The sequence below is a fragment of the Propithecus coquereli genome, unplaced genomic scaffold (genome assembly GCF_000956105.1).
Source record: "Propithecus coquereli isolate 6110/MARCELLA unplaced genomic scaffold, Pcoq_1.0 Scaffold700, whole genome shotgun sequence".
Taxonomy (NCBI): Eukaryota; Metazoa; Chordata; class Mammalia; order Primates; family Indriidae; genus Propithecus; species Propithecus coquereli.
The window spans coordinates 126791-142509 of NW_012153064.1; the positions used below are offsets into that span (position 1 = coordinate 126791).

At 37.5% G+C, this 15719-nt stretch overlaps 1 protein-coding gene across 1 annotated transcript in view; it reads right to left on the reverse strand.

Annotated features, from left to right (window-relative positions):
• Nucleotides 1-11835: 11835 nt before the first annotated feature.
• The window catches only part of LOC105823954 (killer cell lectin-like receptor 5), a 14881-nt gene continuing 10997 nt past the window's right edge, over nt 11836-15719 (reverse strand). Inside the window, 2 exon segments of the mRNA XM_012661253.1 lie at nt 11836-12001; nt 14916-15022. Coding sequence (XP_012516707.1) covers nt 11836-12001; nt 14916-15022 — 273 coding nt within the window.

The window sequence follows — 15719 nt, forward strand, 5'->3', positions numbered from 1 at the left end:
GACCAAAGAGCAAAATATTTCAGAACATGGCTGATTAAACAACTAATTTTTAGTTGAGGTTTGGGACCTGTTTGCTTTTCCCACAGTGATTTAACTCAAGCTACAGGCCATTAAGTTAGCCCTTGTTTTAGAGTTAAACTTCATTTGTTACAAAAATAAGATATTTTGAATTCTCACCTTTCACAAAGGTTTTCGATTTTTATAACCTAATATCTCCACCATAGATGATGTATGTTTTAAGTCTCTCTTAGCCAACATTTCATTATGTATTCTATCTCTATTATATATCGATATTATCTGTTAGCATTATTAAAACTTATGTTTAATTTATTGTAGTGTTTAAATTTAAAGGCCATTTAGAAATTCTATATGTTAGAAAAAGAGAAACCAAAGTTTTGCAGTATTCATCTACAATACTCATCTGAAAAAGGAAAAAAAATGCTTTGCAGTAAGCTCCTTTTATAAGACATTTGGCTAAATCATCATTTTAAAACATGATATTGAACTCCCCTTTCCCCTTGATATTAATTCTTTCTTATGTGTATAATCATCCTGGTTTTGGTTCTACTTTTTCTGGACTATTTGACTTACACTTCCCAATATTTTTTTACTTTACTTACACAGTTTAAAAAAAAATACCTCTCCGTAAACACACGTATATTTAAAAGAAGAAATAATGATCCAGATATGTTAACACAATTTATTATTTTATTATTAACTTATTGAAATACATTTTTCAATATAATTTATTATAGTCCTTCTTTCAGATTACAACTACCCCTACCCATCTCTATGAACTTTTGTTTTTCAAGTGTCATTATGAACATGTGGCCTTGTAAAAAGCTAGTTTATGTCAATTAATTTATTACTGTTATTATTAATGCTCAAACTGTTACAACTTGGCCAAAAGGAGCCTCATCAAGCTGATGCCTATGTTTTTTTTACCTCAAATGTTTCCTTATTTGCTGACAACAGAAAAATATTTCCAGTCCAACCTTAATTTTTCCCTCTTTAACACAATAATCAGCTAAATTCCAAAGAGCTCTGGTTCTTTGAAGAGGCTACTAACATTAGCGTCCAAAAACTTGGCACTAGGGTTCATAAGTTGTGAGTAGGCAAAAATGCCATGACTGCTGTTTTGCCATTTTTTTGAAGTGAGAACCCTGGGAGATGGGATCATTTTATAATCATGGATTTATTTGTGTTTTTAAAATTTATTTAATGTACAGGTTGCCATTCCCTACTTTTCCTATGGTATGAGATTGATAAACCACAAAGACTTCCCACAACAATGAAATTTCAAATTGTATCCGCTCACCCTCATCAAATATATCCTCCACACTACAGCCAGTCTAACCTCTTAAAATTCAATTTTTACCCTTTCTCCCCTCCTTTAAAAAAAAGGCTTCAATGACTTCCCTTTGAATTTAAGATAAATATCCAAAATTATCTCATTATCTGGCCTCTGACCGGCTTCTTCATCTTGGTTTTCTGTGATTCTCCCTATTCCCATAAGCTCCTCCCACACTGGCCTCCTTTTAGATTTCAAATGCACCAAGATAGGTATTTGGGTAAAATTTCTGTTCTTGAGTTTTTAGTCTAGTGGAAGAAAGCATTGCAGAAAACAACAACAAAACACAGAATCTTCTTAGTATCACTGGCACCTAGCACAGCATTTGGAACGTGGTTGACCTGCAAATAAGCAGTTTGTGATTATACTTTCTGTTGTTGTGTTTTTTTGTTTGTTTTCTTGAGATAGGGTCTCGCTCTGTCACCTGGGCTAGAGTGCCGTGGCGTCATCATAGCTCACGGCAACCTCAAACTCCTGGGCTCAACTGATCCTCCTGCCTCAGCCTCCTGAGTAGCTGGGACTACAGGAGTGAGCCACTGCGCCCGGCCTTGTGATTATATTAAAGCAAGAGCACGTTGGGGTGATAAACCAGATGAAAGAAATTAACATATAAATTAAAATATTATTACAACACATTTCAAACAAAATAAATATTAATTATCTCGGTCAAAACATAATCACAGAAGCATATAATTACTGAGAATGGCAGTAGCATGATGTGGAATACTGCCCAACAAAAGACACAGAAAAAGACAAGTTTAAGAAAATCTTTTCATCAAAACACGCTATGCATGTGCTTTGGTCTCTGCCTCAAGTTGCTTAATGAGTGTGTCTGTACACACACGCACTCACTCATATAGTTATACTTACACATACAATGACTTTCTACCTTGTCTAGAATGAATGACTAATGTGCAGAATTCTAACATTTAATAAATCGTTAAAGTGGAATATTATGATTCACTACCTTCCTAACGTCACTCACTACAAATTACAGCATGTGTTTTCATTTTCTTTGATTTTTATTTTTTTTTTTGCAACTGTTATAACTACAAGAGCAAAAATAATTGCAAATTACACTTTTATATGCAGGATGTTTCCTGAAGCTTTTCAAAGCTATAAAAGACAAGAGAATTTCTTTCAGTGTTCCCACTGGTATGGCCATCTGTTGTTGGAGGAAACAAGGCCCAGCATGAAGTACTTACTGGGATTACTGAGAAGGATGTCAAAAGAGAGTTAACAGAATGGTGATAAGGGCCCAAACGTTACCAAGTAGTGCATATACATACACAATTCCCTGACATTAGTTTTGTTTCCCTAAATAACAAGAGAGTCTAAAATTGCAAATACACACTGACTTTAAATCGACTAAAAGATGACGTTTCCTGCATTTTATACACTGTAGCTAATTCACAGATCCAGGAGGAGATGATGAACTATTCCTCTGAGATGTCAGATTCAGTTTCAGAAGTCATTAGAGATGTTATAAGGATTACTTCTTCTTTACCATTAAATCTTATAAATGGGACAGAGGCATATCAGATGCAGGAAGAAATATTTTGATTCAGAATAAAGAAAAATATTCTAGAAGCAAAGTCCGTGATTGACTACCTTGGGAAAAAATAAGTTCCATTTCCCTGGAGGTGTTCAAAGTTAATAGACAAGTACTTGGAAGGCAAGTTATAAAGAGAAATACATAAACTCACTGGACTATTGGACGTATAAGATTCTGTTCAAACTAACGATTCTTACCATAGATGCTTACCATAATCATATTTTCTGCCAGTAGTTCTATATTGTATTTTTTTTTCTTTTGTCATGAGATTTCATGAGTAACTGTCCTTGGTCATTTCTAGAGAGTAGAGAAACATGAAATATGGGAAAAGGAGCATTTCCTCCCTCAATAGCTCAAGAAAACAATCATTATAATTTATACATCTCCTACAACATATTGGAAGTGGTTGCTAATAAAAATAATATTTGAGTAGATTTTCTTCATTTACAAGAATTCCTTTGATCCGCCTTCCTAAGTAGGGTGTACATTGGAGTTTCCTACCATTTGAGATCTTCTCCAGGCTTAAGCAATGCTGTTGTAGCACTGATGAATGGAAAGTATTTTGGTTTGCGGGGGACAAAACTATAAGATGTTATCACGGCTCTTCTCCTACTATGAGCAGAGGAAAATTAACTTCTTAGGTCAGGATACGTAAAAGAGGAGCTGTCAGGAAAAGGGCAGGCTGAGAAGTTGCCGCTTTGGCTGCCTGGGAGATTTAAGACCCTGTTTGTTTTTAAACCGCAAACCACAAGGGTTTCCTACTTCGTTTGGACTTATTTTGTTTTGTTTTTAATCTTAAACCATCTTGTTTTGTAACACAGCGCACCCTTTGTATGCTGCCAAATTATAAGGACACAATTTATAGCCAAGGTAATAAATCCAGAATTATTCTGATTTCCCCATTGTGCTGTTCCTGTAGTTCACTCTACTTGTCAGATAATCTGCTTGTATTTTTAATTCAGTGTGAATCCTCTCTTCTGTGTGATGAGGGGCCCATTGAAATCTATAACCACCCTGCGTAGGTGGTTCTTACGCATGTATGTGGACATACATAAGAAAAAGTCCAGTGGCTCAACATCATCAGTGCACTGGCTCTCTAAATCTTTCTGATCTTCTGCCCCTAGGCATGTTGACAACCTTATGGCCACAACAAAGCTGCCACAGCCCCAGGTTGGTGATCGAGACAACAAAAGAGAATAGAAGCAAAGTGAGCCATTCCAGAAACCCTCTAGCCAAGTTTGTCTGAAGTGTAGTGGCCAGAGGTGGGTCACGTGGACACTGGTTGCAAGGGGCGCTGCGACAGTGAAGATGACAGGAGAAAAGGTGATTCGGAATGGCTCTGGATTGGCCAACAGTGTCTGCCACCAGAGGCTAAGGGTTACACAAGATTTAACCAGACATCAACAAATTTGGGGGACCTACTATTTATACCTCAAAATAAATGTGCAAGTTCAGGTCTCCAAAAGGACTCTTTCACTTTGCAGTGATATTCCATGGTATATTCCATAGTATGTAGTGGATAAAGAAAAACCTATGCTACATAATTTGTGTGGTAGTGTTATCCTCTGACGGTTTACTTGCAGCAATTATCAGTTTAAAAACCATGAAAAGAAAAGGAACTCCAAGTCATTGCCTTTGAGTAAGTGAAAACAGCAGAGTTAGAAAAATTCCCCCTGAGGTGTGTGGAGGGTTAATTGTGATTCCGAAGGGTACCATAGGTAGTAACAATTTTAAATGGAAAAGAAAGAGGGATGAGTTTCTGGGACCTGCATCAAAGAAGAAAAGAAAAATTGTTTGGGCCTGAGCAGAAATCTTTGGATATTTTCTGATCTCTCTACAGTATACATTCTTACTTCTCTTGTTTAACCCCTTATTTGCCTATTCCAGCTAAATACGCCGATTATCTGTATCCATAACCCTTCCAACAGTGCCCAGTACCCTACCTTCCAGCAGGGCTAACAGTCCATGGTAAGTTATGCGTTTGTTCTGTGATCACTCTGAATGAAATGCCGTTCTTCCTTTTTCCACCTGGCAAAATGCCTACTCTTCCTCCAAACTCTATTGAATGGATTTATTTGAAAAGACTTCCTGACAGCATCCTGAATTAACTCAGAAGAGTTAACTCCATTCCTCCTGTGAGTTATTTGAACTTTTTCTCCTCTTTTCGCCAAGAGAATGAACCCAAAAAACAACTCCCTATGAAGTAAATATCTTTGACTAATAAATGGAGGGAAAAATAATGCCTTAGAAGACTAGATAATGAAAAGAAGGAATGAAAATGAGAAAGGAGAGAAGAAAAAAGGGAAAAGTGGAAGGAAGAAGGGAGACAGGAGGGGAAGTGAGAAATAATCTAGTCAAAACTATAAATGAGTCAACTAAGAATCTCTGTAATCATTTTACATGTAGTTTCCATAACGAGCTCATCTTTCCTTGATGTTTGCATGATGACGGAGGAAGTCCAAGCACAAACTATAAGGAGACAAGCGTGTTCTGACAGCACCTCCCACAGTGTGACAGACGCAAAGAAGAAAATACACAAGAGAACTCTCTGCTAAGAAAAAATTACAAATTAAAATAATCTTGTTTATTCCTTTCTCCCACCCTCCAATTTCCTGTTAGCACCTCCTGTTGACAAAACCTTCCTTGAATCCGGGAGCCTTGTTTTACGGAACACATTTTTATGTACTTTCTTACATTCTTAGCTTCAGCATCATATGCCAGCTTCCCAACCACTTGATTTTACAATGGTCACCTGCATGCGAGCCCAAATCATTGCCCTGTCTGGAGCCCACAAATGAAGTCTCCAGCTCTGCACACCACTTCCAGACTCTGGGAAGAAACACCCGCAGGAGATGGAGCTGAGTTCGTCAGCGACTGTATAAGCTAGAAGTGCAGGTTATTTGTTTTCCCTTGGGGTGAACTATAACCAATGGGAAACAAGGGAAAAGAAGGAATTGGCAGGGATATTTCCCCTCCAGTCTTCCCTTCCAAGGACTGTTTACAGTTACAGTGTTTCTGCACAGCCATCCTCCCCACGGTCTAGTGGCCAGCTCGGAAATGCACCACTTCGTATTCGCTGTGCATCCTTCCTTGCCTCACTTCCCTTTCCCTCTTTTTCCTTAGTGGGGGTGGGGGAAGATTGCCCCTCACTGTAAAGCACTCGCACTGATAGCCTCAGGCTTTGTTTGGTTAAAACCCTGGGAAATGCAACCTGGGGGCTTATCCCCCCTATAATGCAAAGCTGAGCAAGAGAGGAGCTAGGAATAGATCTGAGCACCAGCAGGCCCAGAGTGGCAGATTCTAGCCTCAACATTCATTCCCATCCTTATATCCATGTTTAAATCTTACATAACAACTTCAAACTTTCACCTAACATGAGGCAACTGTCTGCTAAGCCAAAAAACGAGGCTTTCACTCTCTCCCCAACAAGAAAAGACACAACGTCCAATCATCATTATAACTACCTCAAATATAGGGCCTCCAGATGATACCCAGTCCTCCCCCAGGTCTAGTTTGGTAATCTGTATCACAATGAGAAACTCCAACAACACTTCCTGAACAAAAAGGCAATGGAAAGGGAAAAGGAAAAAAATACGTAATATTCATCATATGGACATAACAAAATATTCTTGGCTACCAAGAACCTCACTTCTGTAACAGATCGTGAAGCCATAGCCGGTATCTATCACTTTCTACTCCTACCACCCATTCATTTTCCTCAGCTGATGCTTCAGTTAATTTGCATTCTTCACCTAGTACAATGACACCTCCCAACTGTTCCTTTCCTAATTTACATAAAAGTTTTATTTAATTGGACTATTGCTAGTATGTCCCCCTTTACCTCAGGCTCTCTGGGCCATTGCACAGACATAACTACCCATCAAGAAATCCCGCCATACTAGGCTTGCTGGGGAGCTAGGACACAGCCACACTGAGGGCCATCCTCCAGAACAGAGGCCTGAGCATGATACCTCCATCTTACACCTCTGCACTATCCAAACTAAAGTGTAGGGAATCACTTGTGAGTCTCAGCTTTGCAGCTTCAGATAATGGGCAATATCCAGCCTCCTTGACATGGCCTTTCCTTTATCTCCTTCTCTTATACAAAAAATACCATAATTTATACCTTCTAGACACTCCGTATCCATTCACAACACAGATGATCTGCTTTCTATGTATATCTGATGGTCACATATTATTAGCACTCCTACATTCAACAGGCTTTTCACTAATACTTTTTAATAATTCATGATTAAATTTTAACTCCCTAAATAATTTGACAAGTCAATGGTAGCAAGACAAATAAGGAAACATTTTATAGGAAAGAGATTTGAGTTCTCACTTCCAAAGCAGGTATAAGATAGCATGAGGCCAGCTATTCCTATACTTCCTCTCTAGTATGGTTTGGATCCCAATGAAGGGACTGAAGATAATATAGAATTCTCCCTGCTATTATATCGTAAACATTATTATATGATGTGGACCAATCCTCACAGCAAATTCCCCTGGATGGCTACAAGCCTGCCTTTTATTAGTGAGCACCGTCTTAGCCCAGGGTTCCACTGAAAACAGAGCCTCGGGCAAATATTACAAGAAAACACCTAATGGGGAGAGGGAGTGAATCCAAAGGAAGCAAAAGTAAAAGCCACAAGAAAAGGGAAATGAGTCAGGAAAGAAGGAAAAGGAAGAACAAGACATATGTTTTCAGGCTGGCCAAAGCTTCACAAGAAAAGAGAGTTTTTCACTCATTCACACAGAGAACATCTCTGAGGAGACCTTACACAAACATGGCATCTCCAAACAGTCCACCAGGTTGGAGCCACTTTCTTGCTTCTTGTCTCTTATTGGTGGAAACTTGCCATATGGTCAAGCCCTGCATATATCCTGCATTCCTAATTTGTGTAACTATTCACAGTGGCCAGGGGGTGGAGACAACCCAAATGTCCATCAGCAAATGAATGAGTAAACAGAGTGTGATATATCCATACAATGACATATTATTCAGCTACAAAAGGCTATAAAAAGTATTGACGCATGCAATGTGGAGGAGGCTCAGAGACATTGTGTTGGGTGGGAGAGGCAAGAGGCAGGGGCTCACATTTGTATGGTTCCGTTTATATGAAATGTCCAGGTAGATCTGTAGAGATAGAAAGTGTATTAATGGTTTCCAGGGGCTGAGGTGATGGGAAAATGGGGAGTGACTGCTTAATTGATATGGGGGTCTCCTTTGGGAGTCATGAAAATGATTTGGAACTAGAAAGAAATGATGATTGTACAATATTGTAAATGTACTAAATATCACTGAATTGTTTGCTTTAAAATGGTTAATTTTATGTTATATGACTTTCACTTGAACTAAAAAAAAATGAATCCCTTAATAATCAAATTTAATATATAGTTTGATACAAGCATGCATAAAGGTTAGTTAGAAAATCTCTATTAATAATTGAAATTATTCTAAAACAGTCAATATCCATCCTAGAAAACAATAAACAGAATACTAAAGCATTCTTTAATATATGTATCAATATATTTACTGATTATCTTAGTGCTTCAAGGAAGGGATCCTTAGCTGGACAAATCACTTTTATTCCTGTTGCTAAATTAATCTGTTTAAGTTATTGTCATATCTTCTTATTACAGATTAACTACAGAAAATTTTAAAAAGACAGATAAGCAAACTTTAAAAAAAAATACTATCATGAAAATATATGAAAGTATAAAACTCACTAATAAAGGAAAATTCACAATCAAACTCAGAATACTCTAGTACTGTAATTATGCTATGGAAATTGATCAGATCTCTAGTATGAAGGTTAAAAGTCAAAATGGTCAAAAATGACAACAGCTACAATTAGTGGTCAAGGAATATATGCTATATAAAGATGAAAATTAAGGCAACAGAAATATAAATTGTGAGGGTGGAGGGGAAAAGCCTAGAGTATTTTTATGTGATCAAAGCTAAGTTATTATCAGCTTAAAAGTCTATCGCTACTACAAGACCCCATGTTAGCCCCATGACAACCACAAAGAAAGAAATTACAGCAGATTCACAAAGGAAAAAGAGAAAGGAATCAAAGCTTAGCACCACAGAAAACCACAAAATCACAAAGTAAACAGTAAGAGAGGAATAAAAGACCAAAGGATCTACAAAAACAACCAGAAAACAGTAACAGAGGGGCAGGAGTAAGTCCTCACCTATTAATAATAACTTTGAATGTGAATAGATTAAATTCTCCAATTAAAAGATATAGGGTGGCTGATGGATTTGAAAAAAAAAAAACACAAGACCCAACTATATGTCGCCCATAACAGAATCACTTCACCTATAAGGATACACATAGACTGAAAGTGAAGGGATGGAAAATGATATTCCATGTAAATGTAGACCAAAAGGAACAGGAGTATCTATACTTACATCAGATAAAATAGACTTAAAGTCAAAAATTATAAAAAGAGACAAAGATGGTCATTGTATAATGATAAAGGGATCAATTCAGCAAGAGAATATAATAATTGTAAATACAATTAGCCCTGTCTCCATGGGTTCCAAATCTGTGGATTCAAATCTTGAGGAAAATGCAAACTAAAATCATAATAAGATGGCTGGGCACACCTATAATCCTAGCAGTCTGGGAGGTTGAGGAGGGAGGATTGCTTGAGCTCAGGAGTTCGAGACCAGCCTGGGCAAGTGCAAGACCCCATCTATACTAAAAATAGAAAAATTAGCCAGGTGTCATGTGTGCGCCTGTAGTCCCAACTACTTGGGAGGCTGAAGCAGGAGGATTGCTTGAACCCAGGAGTTTGAGGTTGCTATGAGCTAGGCTGATGCCAGGGCACTCTACTAAGGGCAATGGAGTATGACTCAGGGCAATCCAAAAAAATTAATTAATTAATTAAAAAAAGTAAAATCACAATGAGATACCACTACATATCCACCATAATGGCTAAAATTAAAAAGACTGACAATATCAAGTGTTGGCAATGATGAGGAGCAACTGGAACTCTCATATGTTTATACAGGGAAAGTAAAATGATGCAACCACACTGGAAAACAGTTTATAATTTTCTTATAAAAGAAAACATGGTCTACGTCCATACCGCCCTGAACGTACCCGGTATCATCTGATCTAGGAAGCTAAGCAGGGTTGGGCCTGGTTAGTACTTGGATGGGAGAAACATGCACCATGGGACCCAGCAAGCAGGTTTCTAGGTATTTACTAAAAATAAATGAAAATATATATCCACACAGAGATGTGCACACAAATGTTCATGACAACTTTATTCATAATAACTAAAAATTGGAAACACATCAAATGTCCACAGGTGAATGAACAAATTGTAGTATATTTGTATAATACAATAGTATCTCATAACAAAAAGAATAAACCACTGATACACATACACACACACACACACACAAAGAAATGGATTAATTTCAAAAATATGCTGAGCAAAAAAAAGCCAAATATAAAAGAGTACATTATGCATGAAATTCTAGAATAGGCAAAACTAATTTATAGAAAGCATGTCCCTGGTTGCCTGGGGTCAACTTGATGGTGAGGGGCAGAAGGAACTTCTTGGAGGTGATGGAAATGTTTTATATATGCATTTGATAGTGTGTAAGAGGTGTATGTGTCTCTTAAAACCATATGACTCATGACTTAAAGTGTGTGCATTTTATTGTATGCAACATATAACTCAATAAAGTTAATTTTTAAAATGTTATGATTAAGAAAAACAAAGAAAGCCTCAAGAACTCTTTTTTTCTCCTGACCTTAACAGATTAAGGGAAACTAAAGAGATACCACAATTAAATCCATTGCATGATCCCGAACATGGAAAAAGAATACTTATAAAGGGCATTATTAAGACAATTGACAAAATTTGAACATGAATTATAGATTAGATCATAGTACCCTTTCAATACTAAATTTCCTGATTTTGATAAATGCAGTATGGTTATATAAGAAAAAGCCCTTGTTCTTGGGAAATATTCAGACAAAGGGACTTGAAGTCCTCAATTTATTATCATATGGATCAGCAAGGATTGAAAGAGAGAGAAAAAACTATAAAGCTGATAGAGAAAAATATAAACACCGGTAACTAAGGGTAAAGATTATATGGGAGCTCCTTATACTATTCTTGCAACTTCCAGTAAGTTTGAAATTATATTTTATAGCAAAATAATTTTTTAAAAAAGATGAAGTAAGTTTCTAGGACTGGTGTTGTGGCTCACGCCTCTAATTCTAGCGCTCCTGGAGGCTAGACAAGAGGATCACTTGAAGTCGGGAGTTCGAGACTAGCCTGAGCAAGAGTGAGACCCCCCGTCTCTACAAAAAATAGAAAAATTAGCTGTGCATGGTGATGAGTGCCTATAGTCTCAGCTACTTGAGAGGCTCAGGCAGAAGGGTCACTTGAGCTCAGAAGTTTGAGGTTGCTGTGAGCTATGATGACACCACTGCACTCTACCCAGGTAACAGAGCAAGACTCTGCCCCCACCCCCCAAAAAAGATGGGGTAAGCTTCTAAATGAGAAGAAAGAAAACCTATATCCTAGTTCTTAATTGTGCTAACTATCAAAGCCAGAAGATATTGAGACGATTTATCCTATTGATAAGGAAAAGATCCAGGCTATTTATGAGCTCTCTAATTGGTTCTGTAGGTGACTCAGGGAAATAGAAAGAATGAATAATTCCTCAGGGCCATTAAAAAATGGGACAACTGCTCTCCAAAGACAAAATCTTCCCCTCTTCCTAGGATGAAAGATATCTGATCTTTAAGGGATAGCCCAAAAGAACATTTCCTTTCTCTTCCAGCTCATCTTCATCTGTTTCAACAATGGACTAAGTTCTGCAAGTAAAAACATTTATTTGAAAGTAATCAGAAATTATTATAGGAAGCAAACAAAAAAAGACAACATTCCATTTTCACCTTTTCTTCTCAGTGCGCACTGAAGCAGAGAAAATACTACGGCCAATTCTCTTTTCACAGATACAGTTGTAAGTTTGAATGCAATCGATAACTGCTACTCTTGTTGAGGATAAAAATGCACATTGTCCTCTCCCAGAAGGCAAATTCATTATTGCAAAATTACTGTAAAAAAGAAAACATACATGGCCAATTGTTTAATTCCGAAGCTTGCAATTACATAAATCATGATTTTTTAAAAAATTCTATTGGCTAAACATCTGAATATGGAAGTGTTAACCGTAACTTCATCACTGAAAGATTTTCTTTTGCTCTTAGTCCATTAAATAGAATCATGGCCTCTTAATCACACCCATAATCTCCCATTTTATTCCACACTGACAATTTTTGGTCAGAAGGTAAAATTACCTTACAGTATTGCAATGGGATTATGATATTCCAAACCTGCTTTCTTAGGTTAATTTTGTTTCAATAAAAGTGAGAGATGAAAAAAAAGAACTGAATTTCTGTGACACAGATAACCACATCTCATGTGCATATACTTCAAGGAGAAAAAAGTAGAATTGGAATAAACTCAGAAATGAGGTTGTTTCATGTTTTTGTTTTATTGTTTCTTTTCCTCATAGATAACACAGGACAATCCATTGAGAAATATCTAAAGCAGGACTTGTATTTCGGCAAAATGGCGGATTAGGTGCCATGACCAACTTTCTATTGAACACAAAAATGCCGAATAAAAAAAAAATTTAAACCATGTAAAATAAATTTATAAACTGATAAGAAGCAGATTCATACTCAGGCTAAAGATTAAGTAAATGTGGGGACCCAGGAGGGTAAGGGAAGCATTGAAGCCAGTTTTTCCTGTAATTGATGTAATAGGCTAAGATGAATCCCACTGAGATGGAGATTCAGAATCTCCACAAGCTGCATAGGGCCAAGACCCCAAAGAGGATATATTTTCAATATAAACCACTTAGATCTGTCTTGAACCTTGGATTTAAGCAGAAGAGAAAAAGAATAATCCCACCTGAGAATTCAAAATCACAAAGCATCCCTCGTGTAATTTGCATTTGCTGTATTACTTAAGAATATTCAAATCTGGTATAGGAAAAAAAGAAACAAATAAGGAGGATAAATGGAGCCAAGTATAATAGCTTGGAAGGCATAGGTAGAACACGTTAAGTGTGGTAGCAATGGATAGGTTAATTAGTAACCTATGAGACAGGTAGAGATACAGTAAGGAGAGCACGTGTGTGCTGAACACAGACAACAAAGGAAGAAAAGACTAAGTAGACGATATACACAAAAATATACATGAGGCACACATATACACTCAACATTCATGAGGTCTTCAGTTCACCACGCATTCTGGCCTCTGCCCAAGAAATGCAAATTAAATCCATCTCTTCTTATCAGGTTAATAGGAAAGTTGCAGCTGTGGCCAAGCTTACATGCTTCTGCACCTCCCGGGTAGAGAAAATGTGTGTGCCAGCCACAAAAACCTTCTGGCTGTTGGGCCTTCTTACTCAAACCTCAAGTTTGGCCCTAGAAACCACAACCACATCATCAAGCAAGGGGTTTGCAGCAGAGAGAGTCAGGTAATATGGAGACCGCAGCGCCCAGGCTTCAGGTGTTCCTTTCACCCTCCCGTACGCTATCCCACATGCAACAACCCAACCTATTGCTGTCCCTTTGCATTGTGCTATGGGTTGTAAAGTGATTTAATTAACTATGTGATTTGAGCATCTTAATTTGGCCTATTAGCCTTTCTGTTTTTCTGGGAGTGTGTTTGGGGGATAAAATCACATCAAGGTAATTTCCTGCATGACATTGTTTGTAGGTTTGCAGCCCAGAACTACAATACTTGCAAGGCTTAAATTTAGAATTAAAAGCGGCCCAGACTCACAGCACCCCAAGGCATCCAACAGAAGCAAATTCTTTCTTAAGGAAGCTACCACCTTCATCTCAGGCCTCAAATAGTTTCAACAGCAGCTTGAAAAGAAAAATAAATCACTAAATACCACAAAGAAAATGGCATCATGAACAAAAACCAGCAGAAATAATAGATTAGACCCACAAAACTTCAAATATTAGAATTATCAGGGCCGGGCACAGTGGCTCACACCTGTAATTCTAGCACTCCGGGAGGCTGAGGTGGGATGAACACTTGAGCTGAAGAGTTGAGACCAGCCTAAGCAAGAGTTAGACTCAGTCTCTACACAAAAAGGAAAAACAATTAGCTGGGCTTGGTGGCGCACACCTGTAGTCCCAACTAGTCAGGAGGCTGAGGCAGGAGGATCGCTTGAGCCCAGGAGTTTGAGGTTGCTGTGAGCTATGTTGACACCACTGCACTCTAACTGGGTGACAGAGAAATACTTCCCCTCAAAAATAAAAAAGAATTATCGTATATCATGTGTAAAATAAGTATGTTTAATATCTTTCCAGAAATAAAAAACAGCTTAAAAATATGAGTAACTAGCAAGGATATCTGAAAACACAAAACAGAATTGCTAGAAATAAAAAATATAATAGTTAAGATTTTTAAAAAATCAATGAACCATTTAATAGCAGATTTGAACTAAAGGTAAACCCAAGAGTTTGCATAATACTGCACTTCAAAATAGAACAATAGTGAATATGTGTGTATACATACATATTTATAGATAACATATAAATACATATATACATGTATAAACTAATTATATAAAGGAGTTTCAAATGAATTTTTGCAATGCTCAGCATACTGATTTGTGGTTGTGGAAGAGATCCTTATCGCTAAGTCAAGATGGTCCAATCACTTTATATCATCTTATTTTATGCTTTCGTTTCATTTTGTGTACCTCTGGGCATTTGTTTAGCATCATACTCTTTTACTGTTACTAATAACTCTGTATGACATTTCTCTTCCTTTTTTAACTACACTTCCTGAAACACTTCCTTACTCATCCCTCTTATTCTTACTGATCACCTCTACTTGAAAATGAGTACAGCTGTGTGAAATGAGAAAAAAATTCTTCTTAGACACAATCCTTTCAACCCCCCACCAATGTTAGGGTTTGAATGCACTCTAGAAACTTACATTCCAGGAGACGAGCCACTATCAACCCACTTCCATTTGCTGTCCTTCTCATCATATGATAATCCAATCCAGTAGTTATTTTTATAAGTTTGGAGTTGAACGAAGGCCTATGAAGGAAACAAAACACATCATGAGACTAAACTCCCATCTGTTAGAGGAGTGCAGAGAAGGACAGGCAGAAGGGCCAGCTGTCTCTGCTACATTCAAGAGCATCCTTCATTCCTCCTTCCTAGAGAACTAACCTCTCTCCCCTCAATCCCTGTATTTTCATTTTCCAAAGTGATTTCCCCCTAATAGGTTATTTGTTTATGTTAAAAATGGCTGCTGCTCTCATAGATTATTTAAAATAGGGAACATTAAAAAATCTAAATATCTAGCAATAAGAGACTTGTTAAATAATTTATGACGCTTTCTGAAACTATTCAAAATCTTGCTCCCAAAGAATATTTAGGATGTAGAAAATTGATCATCACCTAATTGTAAGTGAAAGATGAAATCTTCAAAACAAATTTATTAAAATAAAAAGTGTTTGTGTGAGGGCAGTGCATTAAAAGCTTCAGCCTCTTAGCCCGGGCATGGTGGCTCACTCCTGTAATCCTAGCACTCTGGGAGGTCAAGGCAGCAGGATTGCTTGAGCTCAGGAGTTTGAGACCAGCCTGAGCAAGAGTGAGACCCTGTCTCTACTAAAAAATAGAAATAAATTAGCCAAAACAACTAAAAATGGAAAAGATTAGCTGGGCATGGTGGCGTATGCCTGTAGTCCCAGCTACTTGAGAGGTCGAGGCAGGAGGATTGCTTGAGCCC